Below are 22372 nucleotides of genomic sequence, written 5' to 3'. Positions count from 1 at the left end.
CAGGGGGTCTACCATAGAGAGAGGTCTTTGTCCCATTTTATGAAGGGTTTCATGCTCATAGATTTATTCTTATAGAACAATAATGCTAAGAACACATAAATTATTCACAGACGTCTCACAAGAGGTGGTTTCCACATATGGGTCCTACACATGTGAACTCTATCCCTTATGAGAGGGTTGTGTCTCATTTTATGAATGATTTTTGTGCACATAAATTTATTCTTATAGAACAGTAATATTAAGGCCTCGTTTGGGAACAGGCTAATTTAGTAACTTTTTGGTTATTTGGCTAAAAAGGTAGGTAAAAAAAACTTGTATGTTTGGAATGACTTTTTGGCTAATTACGAAAAGATGTGCAAAAAGTAAAAAGAAAAGAGAATCTTTAACTTTTTGATATGAGTTGTTGACTGTTTGACTAATTTAATAACTTTTTGACTAATTAGCTAAAATAGTCTCATGCGAAACGAGACCTAAGAATACAAAAATTATTCACATAATAAAACACTGACATCTCACAAGAGGTCGGCCCCAATATACTACTTGTGAGATATCAGTGTCCCATTGTCCCATTCTGTGAATCATGATGATGATGTATATATAAATTATAGGGAATGACTACCACACACCAATGCAACCCCTTTTCTAACCCTTAGATCTAAAAATTTAGATCTTGGCCATTAAATATTTTTTACTAGGAAAAACCTGTAACCTACTAAACTGGTCACCGCATGCAAGGAATATATATATATATATATAAACTTAAAAACGTGCACAAAAATCAAAATTTAAATGTGACTCTCTCACTATATCAAATTTAAATATGAAATGTAAGGGATATTTTGTTCCCTAAGCTTTCTATCCTTGTTTTAAAACACACATACTACTTGCTTATAAAACTGCCTATAACTTTGTTTTATTTTGAAAATTGTGTCCGTCTGTTTAGTTTAATTTTTATTTATAACTACGAAATAGAAATAGTTTAAATAAATTAATAATCTAAAAATTAGATGGGTGATACTTTGAATTTCTCATATTGATTATCAACTTTTAACTTTAAAAATGTTGCACCAAATATGTCCATAATTATTAAAGATAATTAGATTTTAAGGTATAATGCAAGAGTAGAAGTATTTTAAAAAAAGAGGGTAAAGGAATTTAAGGAAAAGAGAGTTTTAGGGGCAATGAGAACCACACGAGTCATTTCGATCCTTCTTTAAATTGTATGTGATGTTCAACAAATGAGGTGAGACAGTACGTGAGTTGGTTGGAAAGAGTAAATCAATTATTATGAACGTCGTGACAAAAGTATCGACCAGAGTTCACATACGCGTTCACATGCAACAATTTTAGGAGAAATTACAAATATAGCCAAAGTCGCAAAATAATTACATTATAAATATATATATATATATTTGGTGTTCTGACAAATAGAAAGAATGGTACTAAATACAAAAGTAAATTTTACATCATGCACATAAAAAAAAAAAGTTACTCCATCATAAAAATATAATTTTTTTTATCATTGTTCCACTGAAAATATAATTTTTTAATATAGACTTATACCAAATATCATGTCAACATCATGTCACATTTTATATATATATATATATATATATATATATACACTACAAGAAATGTCACTTTTGGCTACCAAAATATTGGTCGCCAAAAGTCACTTATTTAGTCGCCGAAGGTGTTTAGCGACCAAAATTTTTTGTCGCTAAGTTCGTCGCCTTTACCCTGTCGGCGATAGTATTGGCGACTAAAATTTGTTTGGTCGCCGAAAGTGTACACATTTGGCTACTAATCTTAGTTTAGTCGCCAAAAGGTATGTTTCCGCCACTAAAGTATTAGTCGCCGAATGAGGCTTTTTGGCTACTAACTTGTTGTGGTCGGGAAAGGTATCACTTTTAGCTACTAAATAATTGGTCGCCAAAAGTACACATTTGGCTACTAATCTTAGTTTAGTCGGCAAAAGTTATGTTTCCGCCACTAAAGTATTAGTCGCCAATTGTTTTTTTCTCTCATTCTCAAATCTTTTAGCTACTAATTATTTGGTGGCAAAAACGTTTTGGGTTATGTTTTTGCTACTAAATTATTAGTAGCCAAAACTTTTGATTACCTATTTGGCTACCAAAACATTTGGTGGCCAATAGTTTCTTTCTCTCATTCTCAAATCTTTTAGCTACTAATTATTTGGTGGCAAAAACATTTTGGGTTATGTTTTTGCTACTAAATTATTAGTAGCCAAAACTTTTGATTACCTATTTGTCTACCAAAACATTTGGTGGCCAAATAATTTTTTGTTTTTTTTTTGAAAAAAAAAAAAAATTTGTAAACAACCTGTATTCATTTATATTACAACCTGTACCCTGTATAAAACAATATAATCTATCAACACCAAAATATGTTATCAACCATTAAAGCATTCAACAACGTGCACACATTTCTGTTCCAAGCATCCAAAAAAGTAATCTTCAACGTCCAATTCTATATATATTACAAATTCCATACAGTCCAAATCTAATCCAACGTCAATAATTTAAATCCATACATAATTTAAAATCTTCAAGCAAACACTTGAAGTGACTCAAAACATCCATATGGTAACCTAAAGAATTCTACCACAAAGCACAACCACAACCAGACTTCAAACAATGGCTAAAGAATAACTAAAATGGTCTCTTCTCCGCGATACATTCACCTCTCATACACAAATCCTTCGATAGCGTTGAAATTTTTTTTTAGAACTCATATTAACTAAAGGAGCACGAAAAATGATAGCAAAAAGCTAAAGTCATGAGCATTAGTCAAATGCATCATCATCATCATCAGGAAGGGGCTGGCTAGCCGCTGCAGCAAGCTTAGCTTCGTGCCTGTAAAGAATACCAAAGGGATAAGAAACACCACAAATTGATCATTAACAGCAACTCATAAATTTTCATTCCTGGACTCTAATGTTCCCCACAAGTTAAAAATTTAAGAACTGTGAACCACCACCACCACCAAAAAATAAAATTTGAAATTTGTTTACGAAATTTTGTTTTTTGTATTTTTTAATCTTTGGTGGATTTTTTTTTCATATTTTAATCAAATTTTTCTTATATGTTTAAATGCACCTAATCTAGATGCAACTAATGATATTATCACACTATTTAAATGAACCTGTAATGCCTAAATTGCAGTGGAGCAGTAACCTTACTGCTTCACCAAGGCCACCCTTAATTCCCCTTACTTTGATGAAAGCACAATTGAAAGAGTTGCCTTTTGTTTCAAGTTGGAGCTCTCATACTGGTGCTTTTTTTCATTCTCTGGGAGGCTATCTTAAAATTTTCCTTTTATCTCTTCCTCTTCCCCCCCCCCCCCCTCCGTCTCTTCTCTCTCACTTAGAATGTTTTGCTCTCTCTCTCTCTCTCTCTCTCACACACACACACACACACATTCTTTTCATTTGTGTGAGGTGCAAACAAAAAAATTATTTGATGCGGTGCTCTTATTCTCTGCGTTGATTATGTACAACAGTCATTCTTGGTTTGTTTTGAGTTGTTGCTGTTGCTGATATCTAGTCAATGAAATTGGAAGAGAATATTGTGAAGCTATTATGTGGAACATGTTTCCTCTCAAAGTTTGTAATATTATTTTTAGGTGACCTTGGTTTTGCTAGAACTTGGAAATGAAAACAGATTATGATATAAAGACCAGAGAGTGCAAAAGAGAGGAGGGTGAGCAAATCCAAGTGAAGTTCGTTACATCTCACATATGCAGCAAATATTTGTGTACCCCAAAACTTAGTTCGATTTAGGATTAAGGTGCCTTTGTTATATTTTGTTCTTTTTCATTGACAAAATTTTGTTGTAGTTCCCAAACATCCTTTGTCATTTGTACAAGTAATAAAATATCAATAAAAAGAAAAATTGTAACCTTCAAAATAAGAATATATATTAAGAGATATATCACAGAATATTGACATCAATTTAGATAAATTAGAAATTATTCAAATATCATGAATAATATTCATGTATTGTGGTCTTGAAAGTATGTATATATGGATGAACATATTGTGGATATTTTATTTCATCTTTTCATGGCATGATTAATCGCAATGCTAATATTGAACACCTCCTCTTTATCTCATGTAAATTTACACAATTGGTTACTGATAAAAAAAATAAAAGAAGTAAATTTAACCAATTGGTTCTTGGACAATTGGTGCATCATGACACTGCTATTGGATATAACTAGTTTTGAGGGAAAATAATTCTTTTGTTAGACTGATTTTAGAAAGATGTGGCAGTGTGGTTGAACAATGATTGACCATAGTTTGGTCTTTCATGACCAACTACAGTACAAAACACAATGTCCTAATGTACTTAATGACTTCAGTTATATGGCTGCTTCATATGTTTGTTAAGGCTATGGATTCAATCTATTGCCCTGTGCTAGAAGGATCTTAGCTGCTCAATGTGGGGCTGGGGGAGCAAGGGCACATGGAAGAGTCTAAGGTCGGGGATGCATCTAGGGGAGTATTTACGTATTTTATATATAAATTTATTGTAAAACTTTAAATTCTTAGTATTTTGTAGCCTAATTAGTAGACAAAGTAATTTCTGAATATGTTAAATCAATTAATTAATTGAACAAAAGGCTTATAATAAAAAAATATTGACTTATCATTATTGACTTATCAACCCGAAGTAAATTGCGAAGATCTATCTGAGATAGATTATCAGAGCTAACTAGAAATAAGGGGCACTCCTACAATACCTGATTTTTGGGTCAATATCCCCTAGATTAAACACTTCCAAGAATATAAGAAGAAATTGAAGCTTTGATAGTTCATGCAATTTATCAAACAGTTAACGGGCGAGATAGTGAAATCATATGTTCAAGTTGATAGCAGAAAGGGAAGTAGCTACATAGATTAAAAACCAACAATGGCTACATAGACAAAGTGATTCAATTTCACCAACATTCCCCCCAAAAAACACAAAACACCATGACCAATGTTTTGAGCCAAACAAAATGTTAGGTCATTATCATTTTTAATATGAATCAAACAAAAACTGTTTTACAACTTCAAAGTGGTCCTTCAAAAAAATTGATGGAACCCATTAATGGAAATCATACCTTCTGACTATTTGAAGAACCCATGTGTGTGCGTGTATGTGAAGCTCTATGGGTTTTTGTGAGTGAATGGTGAAAGAATGAGTGACAGAAAAACAGAGCCGAGAGGGAGAGAGAGGATCTCAGGCGACGTTGACCAACAAGGGGGTGAATCGGTGCTCCAGTTGCCGGCCAACGTGAGGAGGAGCGGCGGTGAGAGTGGAGGGGAGAGGAGCAGCGGAGAGGGAGAGGGAGAGGGAGAGGGAGAAGGATGCTGAAGAGAGAGAGAGAGAGAGAGAGAGAGAGAGAGAGAGAAAGGCGCTGGTTTTGTTGGGTTTGGTTTGGTGAGAGCGTGAGATATTTTATAAATGGTTATTGGCGACTAAAATTTTTTGTCGCTAAAGGTATTTTGTAAATCCCTCTAAATATTTGAAATGTCTCCCTCCAAAACATTTTAGTTCTTTGGCGACTAAAATTCAATTTTGTCGCTGAAAACAAACTTTTGGCTACCAAAATTTTGGTCGCCAAAGGTAAAAAATAATTTTTTTTATTTTTCGTTTTCATTCAACAAAACGAATCGAAAAATTATAATTTTTTTCTAAAATTTCAAAAAAAATTCAATAAAGATAAAAATAAACAAAAAAATAGTAAATATTTGTTGCTTATTTTGAATTTTGAAATTTTTAAAAATTTTAAAGAAGTAATAAAGTTTCCCTCCGAAGTTTCCCTCATATATGAAGCACAATTTTTAAATTTTGTAATTATAATCGCTGACTAATATTTAGTCGGTAAAAGTAAAATAACAACAGTCTAAAAAATTAAAATAAAAGTAACAAATATATTAAAATTATATTTAAATAAAAATATAAGTAATAAAATTATAAATTAAAAAAAAGGCAAAAATTAAATTATCTTAAATATTTGTCCTAATATTTTATGTACTGAAAAATATAATAATATATTTTAAAATTTTATATCCTTATATTTTATTATATTCTTATATATATAATAAGAAAGAAAATTAAAAAAAAAAGAAGGAATTTTTTTTTTAAAAAAAATTATGAGCCAACTCAACCCGTGTTTTTTTTTTAATTTGGGACTCCTGCATGACTAAACCTAGTTATAACTAGGCACTAATCAATTTTTTAGAATTTTAGAACATGCAATATGTATATTTTCTCATAGATAAAGACAGATGAAGAAATCATGTGTCAAGTGGATTTAATTAATTTATTATTCAGTTGTAAGTAGCAGTCAAAATAATTTTCTCAAGCATATCTTAGCAGTCAAAATCATTAACGTACAACTAAAAAATATATACGCACAGCCCCAGCTTACGCCTTTAGTTCAATTAGTATTAAATCGCCAATTACTTTTATAAATCCCTCAAATTTAAAAAAAATATATCTAAATTAAGTGAATCTAAAAAATAATTAAGTGAATCTAAAAAATAAACAAATTTGCTTTAAATATTTAAAAAAGTTGAAAAAATTAATTATTAGAAAATTAAGAAAAATTTTAAAATCTGAAATAATATCAATAAGTCTTACAAATATGTATTATTTACTCATAAGTCATGATGAGTGAATTTTTTTTACACACTTAGCCCTCGCAAAAAGTGTGAATTTTTTTTACACACTTAGCCCTCATGAAAGAGATTACTGGTGAAGTTGTGGTAGTGGTAGTGTAAATGGAGTGGCAGGGGTGAAAGAGAGGTAATGGTAGTAGTAGTGGTAGTGGTGGTAGTGGAGTGGTGGTGATGATAGTAGTAATAGTAGTCGTAGAGGTGAAGTGGCGATAGTGGAAGTAGTGGTGGGGGTGGAATGACATTTGTAGTAGTGGTGAAGGTGGTACTAGAGATGGATGGTGAGAGAGAGAAATGAGTGAGAGACAGATAGAGGAGAGAGAGAGAGAGAGTGATGAGCGAGAGAGAGACAAAGTGGTCGCTAAAAGTGCATTTTCTTGTAGTGGATCGATAAATCAAGAGGGAGCTCAGTAAATAGAAAGGATGAGAGTGAGAGAGTGAGCAACTCAAACACAGTGGGAGAGAGAGAGAGAGAAAGAAAGAGATAGAGAGTGAGAGTGAGAGACAGAAAAGAGACATAGAGAGAAGAGAGATGGACGGGAGAGACAGAGAGATAGAGAGAAGAGAGATGAGCGAGAGAGACATAAAGAGAAGAGAGATGAACGAGAGAGACAGAAAGAAAGATAGAGAGAAGAGAGTTGAACGAGAGAGACAGAGAAAGATGAGAGATGCGCGAGAGAGATAAAGAGAAGAGAGATGAGCGAAAGAGACAAAGAGAGAAAAGAGATGAGAGAAGAGATAGATGAGTGAGAGAGAGAGACAGATAGACAGACAGGCAGAAAGAGAAGGGTGATGAGTGAGAGAGAAAAGAGAAGAGAGAAAGAAAGATGAAAAAATGAATGAAAAGATATAGACAAAGAAAGAGAGAGAGAGCGAAAAGAGATAGACGAGAGAGAGACAGAGAGAGATGAGCGAGAGACAAAAAGAGATGAGCGAGAGAGATAAAGAGAAGACAGACAGAGAGAGAAGAGAGATGAGAGATGAGAGAGATAAAGAGCAGAAAGATGGACGAGAGACACACAGAGAGAGAGAGAAAGACAGAGACAGACAGACAGAGAAGAGTGATGAGTGAGAGAGAGAAAGAGAAGAGAGACAAAGACATAGAGAGAAAGAAAGAGACAGACAGACAAAGACATAGAGAGAAAGAAAGAGACAGACAGACAAAGAAGAGTGATGAGTGAGAGACACAGAGATGGGGGAGAGAGTGAGCAATGTGAACACAATGGGAGAGAGAGATAAACAGATAAATAGACACATAGAAAGAAAGAGAGAGAGAGAGAGAGAGAGAAGAGTGAGAGACAGACAAACAGACACAGAGAGAGAAAGAAAGAGAGGAGTGATAAGTGAGAGAGAGATAAAGAGATAAAGAGATATAGAGAAAGAGAGAGACAGAGAGAGAAAGAGATAGGGAGAGACATATAGAAAAATAGAGAGAAACAAGAGATGAGAGAGATATATAGAAAGAGAGCGAAAAGAGATGAACGAGAGAGAGAATAGAAAAATAGAGAGATAGAGAGATAGAGAGAATAGAGATGAATGAGAGAGACAGAGAGAGAAAAGAGATGAGCGAGATAGAGAGAAGAGAGATGAGCGAGAGAGGCATAGAAAGAAGACAAATGAGAGAGATAGAGAGAAGAAAGATGAACGAAAGACACACAGACAGATAGACAAACAGACAGAGAAAGAAGAGTGATGAGTAAAAGAGAGAAAGAGAAGAGTGGTGGTAGTTGAATGGCATTTGCAGTAGTGGTAAATGTGGTAGATAAGATGGGTAGTGAGAGAGAGAGATGAGTGAGAGACGAATAGAGAAAAGAGATAGAGAGACAGAGAAAGAGACAGAGTAATAAGCGACAAAGTGTGCCGTCGCAAAAATTTATTAAAATGCTAAATAATTGGGATATTTTGTCTTTTATTTGTGAATTTTGATTTATTCTTAATTTATTAGTGTTATTGAAAAATGATGATGTAAAAAGTATAAATAGTTTAATTGTACTTTTTAAAAATAATAAATTTATTATTAAAAATTAAATTCATCAGACTGACCTGTAACTATGCCTTTAAATTTTTGCAATGTAAAACTATCGACAAACAGTCAATAACAAGTTGCCCATTTTAGCATACCTTTCGCGTGAGGGCCCAATTATTAAAAGATGTGTTCAACCCATCAAATGAAAGCCAACAACTTCTTCCATCTAAAAATAATAGTCTATTTTCAGAATTTAATTTCTTTTTATAATACAATTATTACATTTTAAAAATATTAATTTTTCAAAATTACCTTTTGATAGTATATTTTTGTAGAAATATCAATTGTCATAATTGTACTTTTTGTATTATTAATGGATTTAAAAAAGGACAAAATAAGAAATTCATATTATTTTAATAATTAATTTTTTTTTAAAATTAATATTCTGAGATAATAAAAAATAAAATAAGATATTAATAATTTTGGATGGTGGGTGCACAACCTAAAAATAAAAATAAAAATAACTATTTTGTTTAGTCAAATTTTCAAGTGGAGACTAATGGTATTGTTATTAATAAAATAAAATAATTATTTTGTTAATTTTTTTATTTTCATTCGGCTACCAAAAAATGTAGTAGCTAAAGGTAGGTCTTTGGCGACTACAAGGAATTTTGTCGCCGAAAGTTAACATTTGGCGACCAAAATTTTGGTCGGCAAAAGATTAAAAATTAATTTTTTTATTTTCATTCGGCTACCAAATAATTTAGTAGCTAAAGGTAGGTCTTTGGCGACTAAAAGGAAATTTGTCGCCGAAAATTAACATTTGGCGACCAAGACTTTGGTCGGCAAAGATTAAAAATTAATTTTTTTATTTTCATTCGGCTACCAAATAATTTAGTAGCTAAAGGTAGGTCTTTGGCGACTAAAAGAAATTTTGTAGCCGAAAGTTAACATTTGGCGACCAAGATTTTGGTCGGCAAAGATTAAAAATTAATTTTTTTATTTTCATTCGGCTACCAAATAATTTAGTAGCTAAAGGTACCTCTACGGCTACTAAATTTTCTTTTAGTCGCCAATTGTGATATGTTTAGCTACTAAAAATTTTTTTAGTCGCCAATTGTAATATTTTTAGCTACTAAATTTTTTTTAGTCGCCAATAATCAACATTCCCCTACTAAAAAAAATTAGTAGCTAAAAAGTTGACTTTTACCGACTAATATTATTTTTGGTAGCCAATTCAGTGACTTTTGGCGACTAAATTGTTTTTGGTAGCCAAAAATGGTCGGCAAAAATGCATTTTCTTGTAGTGATATTAGGGTTAGGATAAGAAGTAATTATTTGATTACCTTTCGACAAAGATAGAATCAAAAATTCAATATAAAGGGACACCTATTAATTGTCATCTCAATTTTTTTTTTTCAATTAATAACAATAACATAATAATAGTTTTTCGAGCTAATATTAAACACAAAAAATTAATATTAGCACAAATTATTATTTTTAATTTTAACACAAATCAAATCCCTAATTTTAACACAAACAACAAACAAACCCAAAGTCCTAATTTTAACATAAAACACCACCAATCAAAAATCATAATTTTAGCATTTCAAAATCTCTTATTTTAACATAAATAATAACAAATAGTATTTTTTAAAAACTTAACAAATAACTATAAATTAATATTCATAATTTTTATTTAAAAGTAAAAAATAATAAATAAAATTACTCGTAAACAATGAAGAGAAAACACCAATATTGTAGTGTGGTTCCAAATTTGTGTTATGTGATTCTAATTTGGTAAATCGCGAGTCAGTAAATTGTAAAACAACAAAGGGAAGCAAAGAAAATAAAGAAATACGGAGACACTTAACAAGTACTGTGAATAAATAAAAAAATAAAAAACTTCATATACTTTTAGTGTTAAAAATCTTGCCAACTGTCGCTGAAAGCCTTGCCCAGCAAGTGTTTTTTTTTTTTTTTTTTAGATTAACCCTTGCCCAGCAAGTTAAGAATTAAAAAAAAAATGTCAAGAGTTTGAAAATTGGGAGGAGAGGGGATATATTAGTGTTTATCAGTGTTTGTGTGTGTCAGTGTTTAGCTAGGAGTCTAGGATCCAAAAAAAAAAAAAAAAATTGGAAGTCAAGATGTGAGGTGTCAGTGTTTGGTTTGGGGCTGTGTGTTAATGTTTTTTTTTAAAAAAAAAATTTGAAATATCAGGGGAGACACGTGACCCCCCTAGACCTTTAGTGCTCTGCCCCTAATCTTAAAGTATTGTTTTATATCCTTAATCATTCGACAGTTGTCAAGTTATTCTCCCAAAACACAATAAAAAAGTACTGTTCTACTATTTTAACTAATAAATATCAATGTGTCACTATTTTAACCAATGAATATCAAGTTAAAACATCACGTGCCATTACACCGAGAGTAAAAATTAATTTATCTACGGTCAGGGTTGGCATCTGCTCATATTTAAATAAGAGAGAACCCAATGCATATATAGTTCCGATTTAGAGCAGCAAATCAACAGCTCTAAAAGCATCATTAATGAGCTAGCAAGTGCAAGGAAAAAAAAAAAAAAAAAAAAGGGCCAAACTATCTTATCAATAATGAGATTCACATGATGTCATGTCGTTAGTGGTGCATTAATGGTGTTAAATTAGTAATATGAAGCATTCTTCATGCATATATGTATTGTTTTACATTAATTATGGTTTATTCTGATGGTTGGCTGTGTCAATCGAAATTAAAGGGCATTATAGCAATGCCACAGAACTTTCGTACTTAAAATTTTGGTCATATCGTTGGCTAGTAACCTAGTCATACGAGGAGCTTCTATTTTCATACAATATAAACTTTTTGCGTACATCCTTATTAAATGGGAGCTTCTATTTACACATACAATATACACTTTCTACACATCTCCCCTCACTACACTTTTTACACACTCCCTTCATTAAGTGTGTGTATAAAAGGGGTTTAGTGTGTGTAAATAGAAGCTCCCTTATTCAATACATACACAACTCATAATGACATAAATGCCCCCACATTTTTCAAGCTTTCACCTTAACCCTAGCCCCCCTTACCCGCCCTCATCTCCACCTCTGGCCATTGCCGCCGCAGCCACAAACCACAGGAACCCCGACACCACTGGGAGTTCGAAAACCACCTTTACCACAAACTCCCATCCACTGCAACCCCTTGAAACCCTTACCACCTCGAACTCTCCACCAACACAAATCATCTCCACTGCGAACCTCCCTTTCTCCCTCTCCATTATTTTCTTATTTCACTATTTTTCTCTCTATCTCAGTTGATTGCAACGTAGGTGGTAACTGAGGCTAGAAAAGGGTTGAGGAAAAGTTGTTGTCCAAGGGCGAGCGAGGGCAAGAGTGGGTTGTCAAAATTGACAATGAAGAGGAAGGTGCCTACCAAAAGGGGTGACGGTAGTGAAAGAGAGCAGGAAAGGGTTAGGGTGGGCATACATACTCAAACCAATCAACTTGAGCTCCCCTTAGGTAAGTGAAAATGAAGGGAGAAAAAATTTGTTAAGAGGTTAATTATTGAATGCAAACTAATAGTTCTAAAATGACCGATAACAAAATAAATAAATAAATAAACAAAAAATAGAAAAGATGAATTAATATTTTTAAACAAAGAAAATCATTCACAGAAAAATTTCAAAAAATCATATTCATCAAGTTAATTAACTCCATTAAACTAATACTCTCAAATTCGTTTTTTAAATCTAGATTTAAAATAATACATTGACACCTTTTATATTGGATCGGATGCTTTAGATTGCGCCTCCCACCCTCTCTGTAGATTTTTTACTCTACAACAAAGAAATTATTGCCCACTTTGAACTTGAGCTAGGCTAGAGCAAATTCAGCTACACTTCAAGTCAAGTTTGGACAAAAACCTCAACCTGGCCAAGTTGCAACGTTCACACACATCTCCCAGCATCTCTGGAAGAAGAATCACTCAAAAAATGCATTATCTACACTAGAACTAAAGGGATCGGAACTCAAACTAAACTTTGGAAAAATAAGGAAAAACAGAAACCCTTTAAATTCTAACGGAAATATATATATATATATATATATATATACTATGAGAACAAATTGAATATATTGTGGAACCCTAATCCCAAGCACTGGTCGCTCCAGAACCATATCCACCACCATAACTACCAGAAACCCCATAACCACCACTACTTCCACCTCCACCCCTACTAAAAGAGCCTTCTCTTCGGAAGTCACGGCCACCAAAACGTCCTCCACCAGACCGCCTATTTTTCCCCCCTCCATAAGAAACCCGACTTGCATACCGGGTGAGCCAAGTGGGTACCTCTTGATTAGATTCTTGCATCAGATCAGCTAGTGGCTTTGCCAATGATAAATTGTTCTCATTAAAGAAAGCAGTTGCCAATCCTGTCTTGCCAGCTCGCCCTGTCCGTCCTATCCGGTGTACATAATCATCAATGTCGTTGGGGAGGTCAAAGTTGACCACATGAGCAACATGAGGAATATCGAGTCCGCGTGCTGCAACATCTGTAGCAACTAAAATCGGTGTATTTCCACTCTTAAATGATCTCAATGCTTGTTCTCTTTCCTGCGTACAAAACCATAAAAATGATGTAAATATATAGAGTGACCTTCCAACGAACTCTGATAAATTGTTCTCTTAAAAAAAGAGAGCATTATCTGACAAAGGAACTAACAGAAAGTGTCCGTGTCGTATCTGCGTAGTGTCGCGTGTCCGTATCCATGCTTCTTAGATACTAAGAAACTCAAGTTTAGACTGCGTAGTTGTTTAACAACACCACATTGCACACCGTTCAATTTTTTTTTATAATAATAATAAAAATAAAAAACACGCTAACAAAGCTGTAATTTTAGGTTCTTAAAGCTGAACAACAAGCCATTGTATTTTATGTAAGATTTAAGTTAAAGATAATTGTCAGATCCACAGTTGTAACTTCCAAATCCGTAATAGTGGAAAATCAGCCCAAGAGAGCCGACAGTTTCCCTTCTGAATGATAGAAATTCTCACAAGGTAACAACAAACTTGATAAGATCACAAATCCTCTCCCATTCCGAATGATTGAAATTCTCACAAGGTGACAAGCAACTTGATGAGATCACAAATCCTCGCACATTTCCTTGTTCACAAAGAGGGATAAGTTATGGAACATTTTCCTCGAGGAATCCACAAAAATCCTCTCCCATTCCAAATTATTGAAATTCTCACATGGTGACAAAAACTTGATGAGGTCACAACTCCTCCACAAAAAGAGATTAGTTCCTCCACCAGAGTTCAACATTTTCATTATCCTTTGGTTATGCCTTTCACATCTCCAGTTTTAACTTGTAACCAACCAATTGTCACTAAATTAGTTCCTATGAACAAAATTGAGGGAAGACAAGAAGATAAACTATCACATAGTAGCACACAGCTGCAACGGCATATTTAGGCAGCATGATGATTATGTTAACAAGCATGCTGAAAATTAAAAAATTAAACAAGATAATAATATACACAAAATTCTTTCCAACTCACCTGCTGTGTCCTATCTCCATGAATAGTAGTGGCATGAAACCCACTAGTATACAACCAATGTTCCAATGCGTCAGCTCCCTTCTTTGTTTCCACAAATACCAAAGTCAGAGATTGCTGCAAAATTTAAAGACATTCAAAATTCAATCAAGCAATGCAAGCCAACTGGAACCAAACATATAATGTATCTGACTAGAAAATTAACTGTAAGCATTAATAGTCAGGAGGAGACTGTGCATCAATAAGTTTTTTTTCTATTAAAAAACAAAAAATAAAAATCCTTTTCCTCCTTGATTAGTTCACTCGTATTATAATACATAATAACACTCCTTGTACAGATCAAAACATGGACTCCATTCCACAGGTAAATCCAAATTGAATGATACATAAAGCACTTTGCATATTACCTTGCCATGAATGCCGTTAGTCATTTGTGCATGAAGAAGGTCCATGAGGTGGCTTCTCTTGTCAGAGTCATGAACAAATTCAACTCTTTGAACAATCAAATCAGTACTTGAACCAACTCTTCCAACAGCTAAGAATATGTAGTTTGAAAGGAAATCAGATGCTAGTCTCTGCATACAAACCATAGCCGCTTCAGCAATGAAGTATTTTGGTGTAAGCTCTAGCAGTGCTAACATAGCAGAGTACAACAAAAACACTCACTCCAACAGTTGAGTATAGGTTGTGCTAAGATGGCACTGTGTCATAGCACAATATCATTCTATACTACACCATTTATTAGTTACCTTTTTTTGATAAAATTACATCTATATTTATAATTGGAGTTTAATTAATCACTAATTACAAGTATGTCATGTTAACATAAATTGACTGGGTGAGAGCAAGGTTTTAAAAAGCGGTGTTACGTAACGGTTGCTGCAGTAGGCGCTATCCGTTACACCCGCTTTTGCGGTGTGATTGAAATTCACACGTGTAATGGTCGTTGTGGTGTTATGTAACAGACATAACGATACCGTAACGTCCGTAACGGTCTGTTACACACCATTACACATTCTGCACATTCTTTTCCCAAAAAAAAAAAAAAAAATCAAAAGCTTACACAATATTGTAAGCCAACCACACGAGAGATCTTTCCATACATTTAAATGCAAGAGGGTAAACTGCTCTAGGCCAAAACCACAAGGGCAAAAAGAAGATTTTTCCCTAATTTGTATGATGCTAGGAAGTACAGACACTCCAAAATAGGTGTCATGTTCGTATCCAACACATGTCAAACACCACCATGGTGCAGACATGTGCTACAAGTCGGAGATTCCATGTGGACTATCAATTTTTTAATTGTTATTTATTTTTATTTTTTTCCTAAAACAGGTTGAGGATGCTAAATTTATAGAAAGTTAATTTTGTGTCAAAGCAAAACATATGAAAACAAATAGAGGGTAAAGTGAAAAGTTAATAATAATACAACTACATATACATCAATGTCTCTCATATCTCAATGTTCTAAATTTATATTCGAATACATGGCAAATAAAAATATTTAAAAAAATATATTTTTTTACTATATCCTTGTTGTGCCCATATCCTGTATATATATATATTTTAAAGTACTGCATCAGTGTTTGTATCAATGTCTTTGTCAACACTTCTTAGGTCTGATGCCTTAGTAGAGAAAATAATACATGCAAAAGACTATGGCCTTGTTTGGTTTGACTCTCAAAACACAATTTTTGAAAAAAAATTCCAAAATTTTGTTTGATTGGAAATTTTTTGGAAAAAAATTCAAAAATCACTCTCTCTCTCTCTCTCTCTCTCTCGTACACATCAATCAATCACTTTTTCCCTCTCCTCTCTCCTTCTCAATCACTTTTTTTCTCACACACATCTACTCAACTATAACAAAATATCAAATCATCCAACTTCCATACTCCAAAACTATAACACTTTTTTTCTCACACACATCTACTCAACTATAACAAAATATCAAATCATCCAACTTCCATACTCCAAAACTATTTCCAAAATATACAACCAAACAAACCAAAAAAAATTCTAAACTCTTTCCTCAAGATTTTTTTTAAAAATTTATCTTCCAAAACCAAACCAAACACACCCAAGAGCATCTCCAACAGTTTGGCCCTGTTTGGTTTGTTTTTGAGAAAATTTTCTAAAATTTTGTTTGGTTTAGTGATTTTGGAAAAAAGTTTCCAAAATCACTTTCTATCTCTTACATATCAATCAATCACTTTTTCTCTCTCCTCTCTCATTCTTAATCACTTTTTCTCTTACACACATCTACTCAACTACAATAAAATATCAAATCATCCCAAGCTCTCATACTCCAAAACTATTTTCAAAATATACAACTAAACAAACCAAAAAAATTTCTAAACTCTTTCCCAAAATTTTTTTTTTGAAAATTTATCTCCCAAAACCAAACCAAACACACCCCCTATAACATTTGGCATTAAATGACACAAACATAAACAATGAACTAACAAGGAATTCTATATAAATAAACCTACCTAGATGGTTGGGCTATACAGGACACCTTTCCTTTTTCTTTTATGCTTTTTATTTATTTTTTTAGGTGAGTATTCTGAGAAAAACAAAATCAAGCTTGAAAGGATGTCTTTCATTAGGGATCCCTGAAATGTCCGTTAGCACCAGCCCTGGCAGCCCCTGCGGAGGATGCCCCAAGTTTAGAATTTCCTACTATATGCTTTTTCCATAATGGTGAGGTAATCTAACAAAGTTATCCTGAAGACATGCACCAAGAAGCCAATACACCTGCTTCTCAAGAACTTGAAGTCCTCGTGAACCGCTGTATGTGTATTCTTCAGACGTTCTGGCCCAAGTATGAGGCCTACAGTTTGAGACCCAAGTATGATGCTCCAATGGGGTACCCTTCACCTACCTATGAAAACCTCAACCCTGCAAGGTAGAATTGATCCAATGTCTTTGGTAACATTACATAGAGATTTTATTAATATATTAATGGTTTAAAAGTTCAAATTGTATAGAATAATAGAAGTTTTTTTTTTAATCCAAGCCCCAAGTCCCATCAAATGCGGTTGGCTAAATGAATTCTTTTTTTCCACTCGACTTTATCAACGGCCATTTGGTTAGTCAAATTAAGGAGATTTATATCTCAATTTAGGTCTGCCCACGTCAATTTAGGTCTGCTCCTTCCCCTAACACTTCCATCTACCGTCACTGTATCACATCTCTTTACTACTAACTCTGTTGGCCTCCGTTATATATGACCATACCATCTTAATATATTTTCTCTCAACTTATCTTCTATCGGTACTACTCCTACTCATTCACGAATATACTCATTCCTAATTCTTGTCTTTTCTAGTTTTGCCACATATCCACCTTAGCATCCTCATCTCAGCAACATTCATCTTACCTACATGTTGTTTCTTAGTTGCTCAACATTCCATCCCATAACATCGTTGGTCTAATAACCGTTCTATAGGACTTGTCTTTTAGTCTAATAGCTACTTTCCTTTTAGTCTAGTGGCTACTCGTTTATCACACAGTACCTCAGGTGCATTCCTCCACTTAAGCCACCCTGCCTTAATTCTATGGGCCACATCCGCTCCAATCTCCCTAACCGTTATGATAATCGATCCTAAGTAAAGAAAATGTTCACTTTTAGATAATTCCTAGTTCTTAATTTTCACTTCTCCTCTGCTTCCATTGTTACTGTTATTAAAATTACACTTTATGTACTCTGTCTTAGTTCTACTTATCCTAAATCTTTTAAATTCAAGTGTTTCTCTCCACGTCTCCAACTTAGTGTTAACTCCTCTCTACTTATCTTCTATTAGTGCTACTCCTACTCATTTACGAATATATTCATCCCTAATTCTGTCTTTTCTAGTCTTGCTACACATCCACCTTAGTATCATTATCTCAGCAACACTCATCTTTATCTACTTGTTGTTTCTTAGTTGCCCAGCTTTCCATCTCATAACATCGCTAGTCTAATAGCTATTCTATAGAACTTTCTTTTTAGTTTAGTGGCTACTCGTTTATCACACAGTACCCGAGGCACACTTCTCCACTTAAGCCACCCTACATTAATTCTATGGATCAAATCTGCTCCAATCTCCCCAACCATTGTGATAATCGATCCTAAATAACGAAAATGTTCACTCTTAGATAGTTCTTGGTTCTCAATCTTCACTTCTCCTCTGCTTCCATTATTACTGTTACTAAAATTACACTCTATGTACTTTGTCTTAGTTCTATTTATCCTAAATACTTTAGATTCAAGTGTTTTTCTCCACGTCTCCAACTTAGTGTTAACTTCTTCTCTAATCTCATCCACTAACACGATAAGAACTTACTGCAAAAAAACAAGGACTTCTCCATAACTAAAGCAAAAAGATAAGGACTTATTGCAATACATTGTGATGACAAAATACTATGAACTCCACGTAGGAAGATGTATGAGACTAATGTTTTATGATACTATGGTAACCCTAATAACATGCAACAAAGATAAAATTGATAACATAAGTCTTAGATGAACATATACAGAAAAAAATTGCCAAGAAATTTATATAGACAATTAACAAACCTGGATCTCTTTCGGAAAGGTTGCACTAAATAGCAGTGTCTGTCGTAACCCTGGTGCAGGCATATCCATTTGTTCCACAATCTTTCTGATTTGTGGCTCAAATCCCATATCCAACATTCGATCTGCTTCATCAAGAGCCAAATATCTAATCATCTCCAATGACACTCTTGCTCTCTCAAGCAAATCAACTAACCGCCCAGGAGTTGCCACAAGAATATCAACTCCTCTCTCAAGCTCTCGCAACTGACCATAGAGAACAAGACATCAATAATAAGAACCTGAATACTCAAACTGCCATCAAAGTCAACAAAGCTACTCAAAGTAAGAAATACAAAATGATAAACTGTTTTTCAAATGAGAAACAAGAAACCAACTATATTCCAAGCAGTAGAACTGTCCAGAAATAAGTGACATGATTGTCAACTTTAATATAAATGATTTTGAGTTACACCAAACCTACAAAATATTTCACTCTTACCAATATATATATATATATATATATGTGTGTGTGTGATAATACATGGACTCGGGTACGGACATTGGGTGTAGATATGTGTCTAGGAATTGTACCTTCCTAAACCCTAAATCAATATCGATATGTGGCCATGTATTGAACATTTAAAATTTATTGTATAGTATCATAAAATTATGTATACCATATTGTAGGTACTCAAAAATTAAATGGGATTGAGTTGAAGGGAAAAGGAAAATTTTGTCTCCCATTCACTAGGAAGCATGGACACTTCTCCCAAACCTAAGTATTAGTGGCGTTCACGTCTAGGACCTGGACACGCTTGGGCACATAAAAAAGTATCCAAAATTATTTTTGATTAATGGAAATGTAGGGACACACTAAAGACATGTTAGGGACACGTTTTGGACATCCTAAGGAACACACTCACTTTCTTAACACATTTAAAAAAAAAAAAATTAAAAATAATAGTAATAATAATAACCTGTTGGTTGATTGGTGCTCCTCCATAAGCAACTACCACCTTCACCCCAGTTTGATAAGAGAACTTTCGAGCTTCCTCATGTATCTGCAAATCAAAATGATTGGAGAAATTGAAGTCATACCTATTAAAGTTACATGCACCAAAATGTATAATTTTAAGTCCCAAACCTACCTGCATGGAGAGCTCCCTTGTAGGAGACAGAATGAGCGCAAGAGGGTACACAGTCCGGTATCCTCGTGGCCTCTCAAACTGACCCCTTATAATTCCACTAATAATTGGGAAGCAAAAAGCAGCTGTCTTGCCTGAACCAGTCTGAGCACAAGCCATCAAATCTCTACCCGCAAGGGAAATGGGAATTGCATGACGCTGCACAGGAGTTGGTTTCACATATTTGCACCTCCGAATATTTAGGTTCAGGGCCTCCCCCAAATCTATCTCTGCAAATGTATTCACAGGAGGGGCCACATTTTCCCCACTTGTCTCCACTGGAATATCCTCATAAGCATCAAAGTTGATACCAGTACTTTCCTGCTCATCAAATGCACGCTCTGCCTCCTCATTAACATCATCATTACCAAAAGGGTTTACCTCGCGCTCCCTCCCACGATCCCATCCCCCACCTCTGCTGTTCCAACCACCACCTCCTTGACCACCACTACCATATCCTTGGCGCCCATAATCAGGCCTAGAACCTCCTGGTCTTGACCCACTTGTGGATCCACCATAGCCAATCCTGTCATTATCTGATGGTGGGGCACTATGTGATGAAAATGGTGGCTCTGACGTGGGCGGTCTGTTTCGAAGATGTGGTGGTACATAAGTAGACCTGACCGGACGGGAAGCAACTCCTGTCCCATTAATATTCGAGGAACCAGAAGCTGCATTATTATCAGCAGCAACAGAATCAGCCCATGATGTGCTCATGATTGAAAGTTTAAACCCTTTACTTTTCCACAGCACCCAATTCAAATTCCAAATCCACAATCCACAATCACAGCCAAAGCCCCAGCCTCCAAAAACAATAATAATAAACGTGAAATCCAAATTTCTCTTAACACCACTTGAATTAAAAGATACAGATCAAAACCCTGATCAATTAAACACAAAATAATAATAATCAACAAAAAGCACAATAGGAATTAAAAAACAATGTGACTAACCAGAAGAATCTACCAGAACAAGTGATATGATTTTGCGCAACAATTTCTTACAACAATACAAGTGAATAATAATTAAATACACAAAAGACAAATATAACATAAGAACAACGTAATCATCATCACATATTTAACGACAAAACAAGTTATATTAACCAAAAATAATGATGATCGTGTATTCAAAACAGTAACGAAGAAATATAAAATGGGCACGAAGCGTTACAGAGAGAAGCGTTTCAGAGAAAGATACGAAACAGATGATGAGACAAAAAGTCCAGAGAGAGAACACTTTCATAGGTATGTATGTATGTATGTATGTATGTATGTATGTGTATGGAGAGAGAGAGAGAGAGAGAGAGACGAACCTCTGTCTGGCAATGGAAGGAGAGAACTCCAGAAACCCTAATAAGCCCCCCTTTTTTGCACGGATGAGAATAAAAAATAAATCGGACAAGAAGCGAAAATAACGGTTAGAAATATATAGATCAGGCTTTGCTGTTGTTTTTGTTGGATTTACTAGTTGATCTTTGCCTAAACTATGAATAGATATTAATTGTGTTTTGTAGTTATAAAAATTAAAATTTTATTTTTCTTAAATTTTAATTGTATAATATATTGTCTCTATTTATTAATCAGTCATTAAACTAATTAAAAATATTTAATAATTATCATTAATATATTTCAGTTAATAATTTTGTTAATTTTATTGTTTTATATAAGATATAAGAATAGTTAACTTTGTATTTTAGTCGAATTTTAGATACAGTATTTATAATTTACACTGAGGCCAAGTTTGGGGTATGTAAAAAAAGTCAAAAAACAAAAAAGTTATTCAAAAAATTAAAGGGCAAATTACATATACACCCCTCCAGGTTTGGTTAAATTACAGATACCCCCTGAGGTTTCGGAAATTACATCCCGCCCCCTGAGGTTTGTATTTTCATAACAATTTACCCCCTGAGGTTTATATTTCATAACAAATTACCCCCTAATTTCTTATGCAAATATAGCATTCAGGGGGGAATTCGTAATTTCTCAAACCTCAGGGGGGTATCTGTAATTTTGTCAAACCTGGAGGGGTGTATATGTAATTTGCCCAAAATTAAAAAGTTAACACTATTTACCAAAAGTCAACAATTACGGCTGCACAACTCCCAATTCTAATTTTCCTCTACAAACTAATTTTTACAATTTTTTATTACATATTTTTTCATGAAAAGTCAAAAATTTAACCCAAACATCCATATTTTTTTTCTTAACTTTTTAGTCCAAAAAGATAAAAAGTACATTTATTTAGGATACTCCAAACAACTCCTCAAAAAGATAATGATGCCTCACGTCCCTGAAACAACTTGGCGCGCGTTTTTAATTATTTTGTGGACCAAAATACCCTCGCCAAAATCAACACAGAACCAAACTCATTCCGACGTCTCAGTTACATTCCAAACATCCAGCATCTTCACGAACAGGAGAACAACAGAATTA

At 33.9% G+C, this 22372-nt stretch overlaps 1 protein-coding gene across 2 annotated transcripts; it reads right to left on the bottom strand.

Moving 5' to 3' along the window:
- Window positions 1-12323: 12323 nt before the first annotated feature.
- On the bottom strand, window positions 12324-21431 carry LOC114306398 (DEAD-box ATP-dependent RNA helicase 37). Of its 2 annotated transcripts, none has more exons than XM_028251630.2 (7): window positions 21253-21431; window positions 19902-20818; window positions 19731-19814; window positions 18775-19017; window positions 14624-14791; window positions 14220-14333; window positions 12324-13271 (listed from the first exon to the last, which is right to left on the bottom strand). In XM_028251630.2, exons 2-7 carry the CDS (start codon window positions 20652-20654, stop codon window positions 12801-12803), a joined length of 1833 nt encoding a protein of 610 aa, XP_028107431.2. In that variant the 5' UTR covers window positions 20655-20818; window positions 21253-21431; the 3' UTR covers window positions 12324-12800. The 2 variants fall into 2 exon arrangements, with proteins under 2 accessions (XP_028107431.2, XP_028107432.2); XM_028251631.2 differs by having other exon boundaries at window positions 21111-21263.
- Between the last annotated feature and the right edge of the window lie 941 nt (window positions 21432-22372).

Source organism: Camellia sinensis, chromosome 10 (genome assembly GCF_055761805.1).
Source record: "Camellia sinensis isolate YWXY chromosome 10, ASM5576180v1, whole genome shotgun sequence".
Taxonomy (NCBI): domain Eukaryota; kingdom Viridiplantae; phylum Streptophyta; class Magnoliopsida; order Ericales; family Theaceae; genus Camellia; species Camellia sinensis.
The sequence above is the reverse complement of the archived record's forward strand: the minus strand, read 5'-3'. Positions and strand labels throughout refer to the sequence as shown.

Bases quoted from the DNA above. Each gene is read 5' to 3' on its own strand.
- LOC114306398 (XM_028251630.2), bottom strand. From the start codon at position 20,654: ATGAGCACATCATGGGCTGATTCTGTTGCTGCTGATAATAATGCAGCT. The intron at 19,815-19,901 runs GTAGGTTTGGGA...TTTGATTTGCAG, and splicing joins CAAGGGAGCTCTCCATGCAG to ATACATGAGGAAGCTCGAAA. The intron at 13,272-14,219 runs GTGAGTTGGAAA...TTTTGTACGCAG, and splicing joins ATGGAGATAGGACACAGCAG to GAAAGAGAACAAGCATTGAG.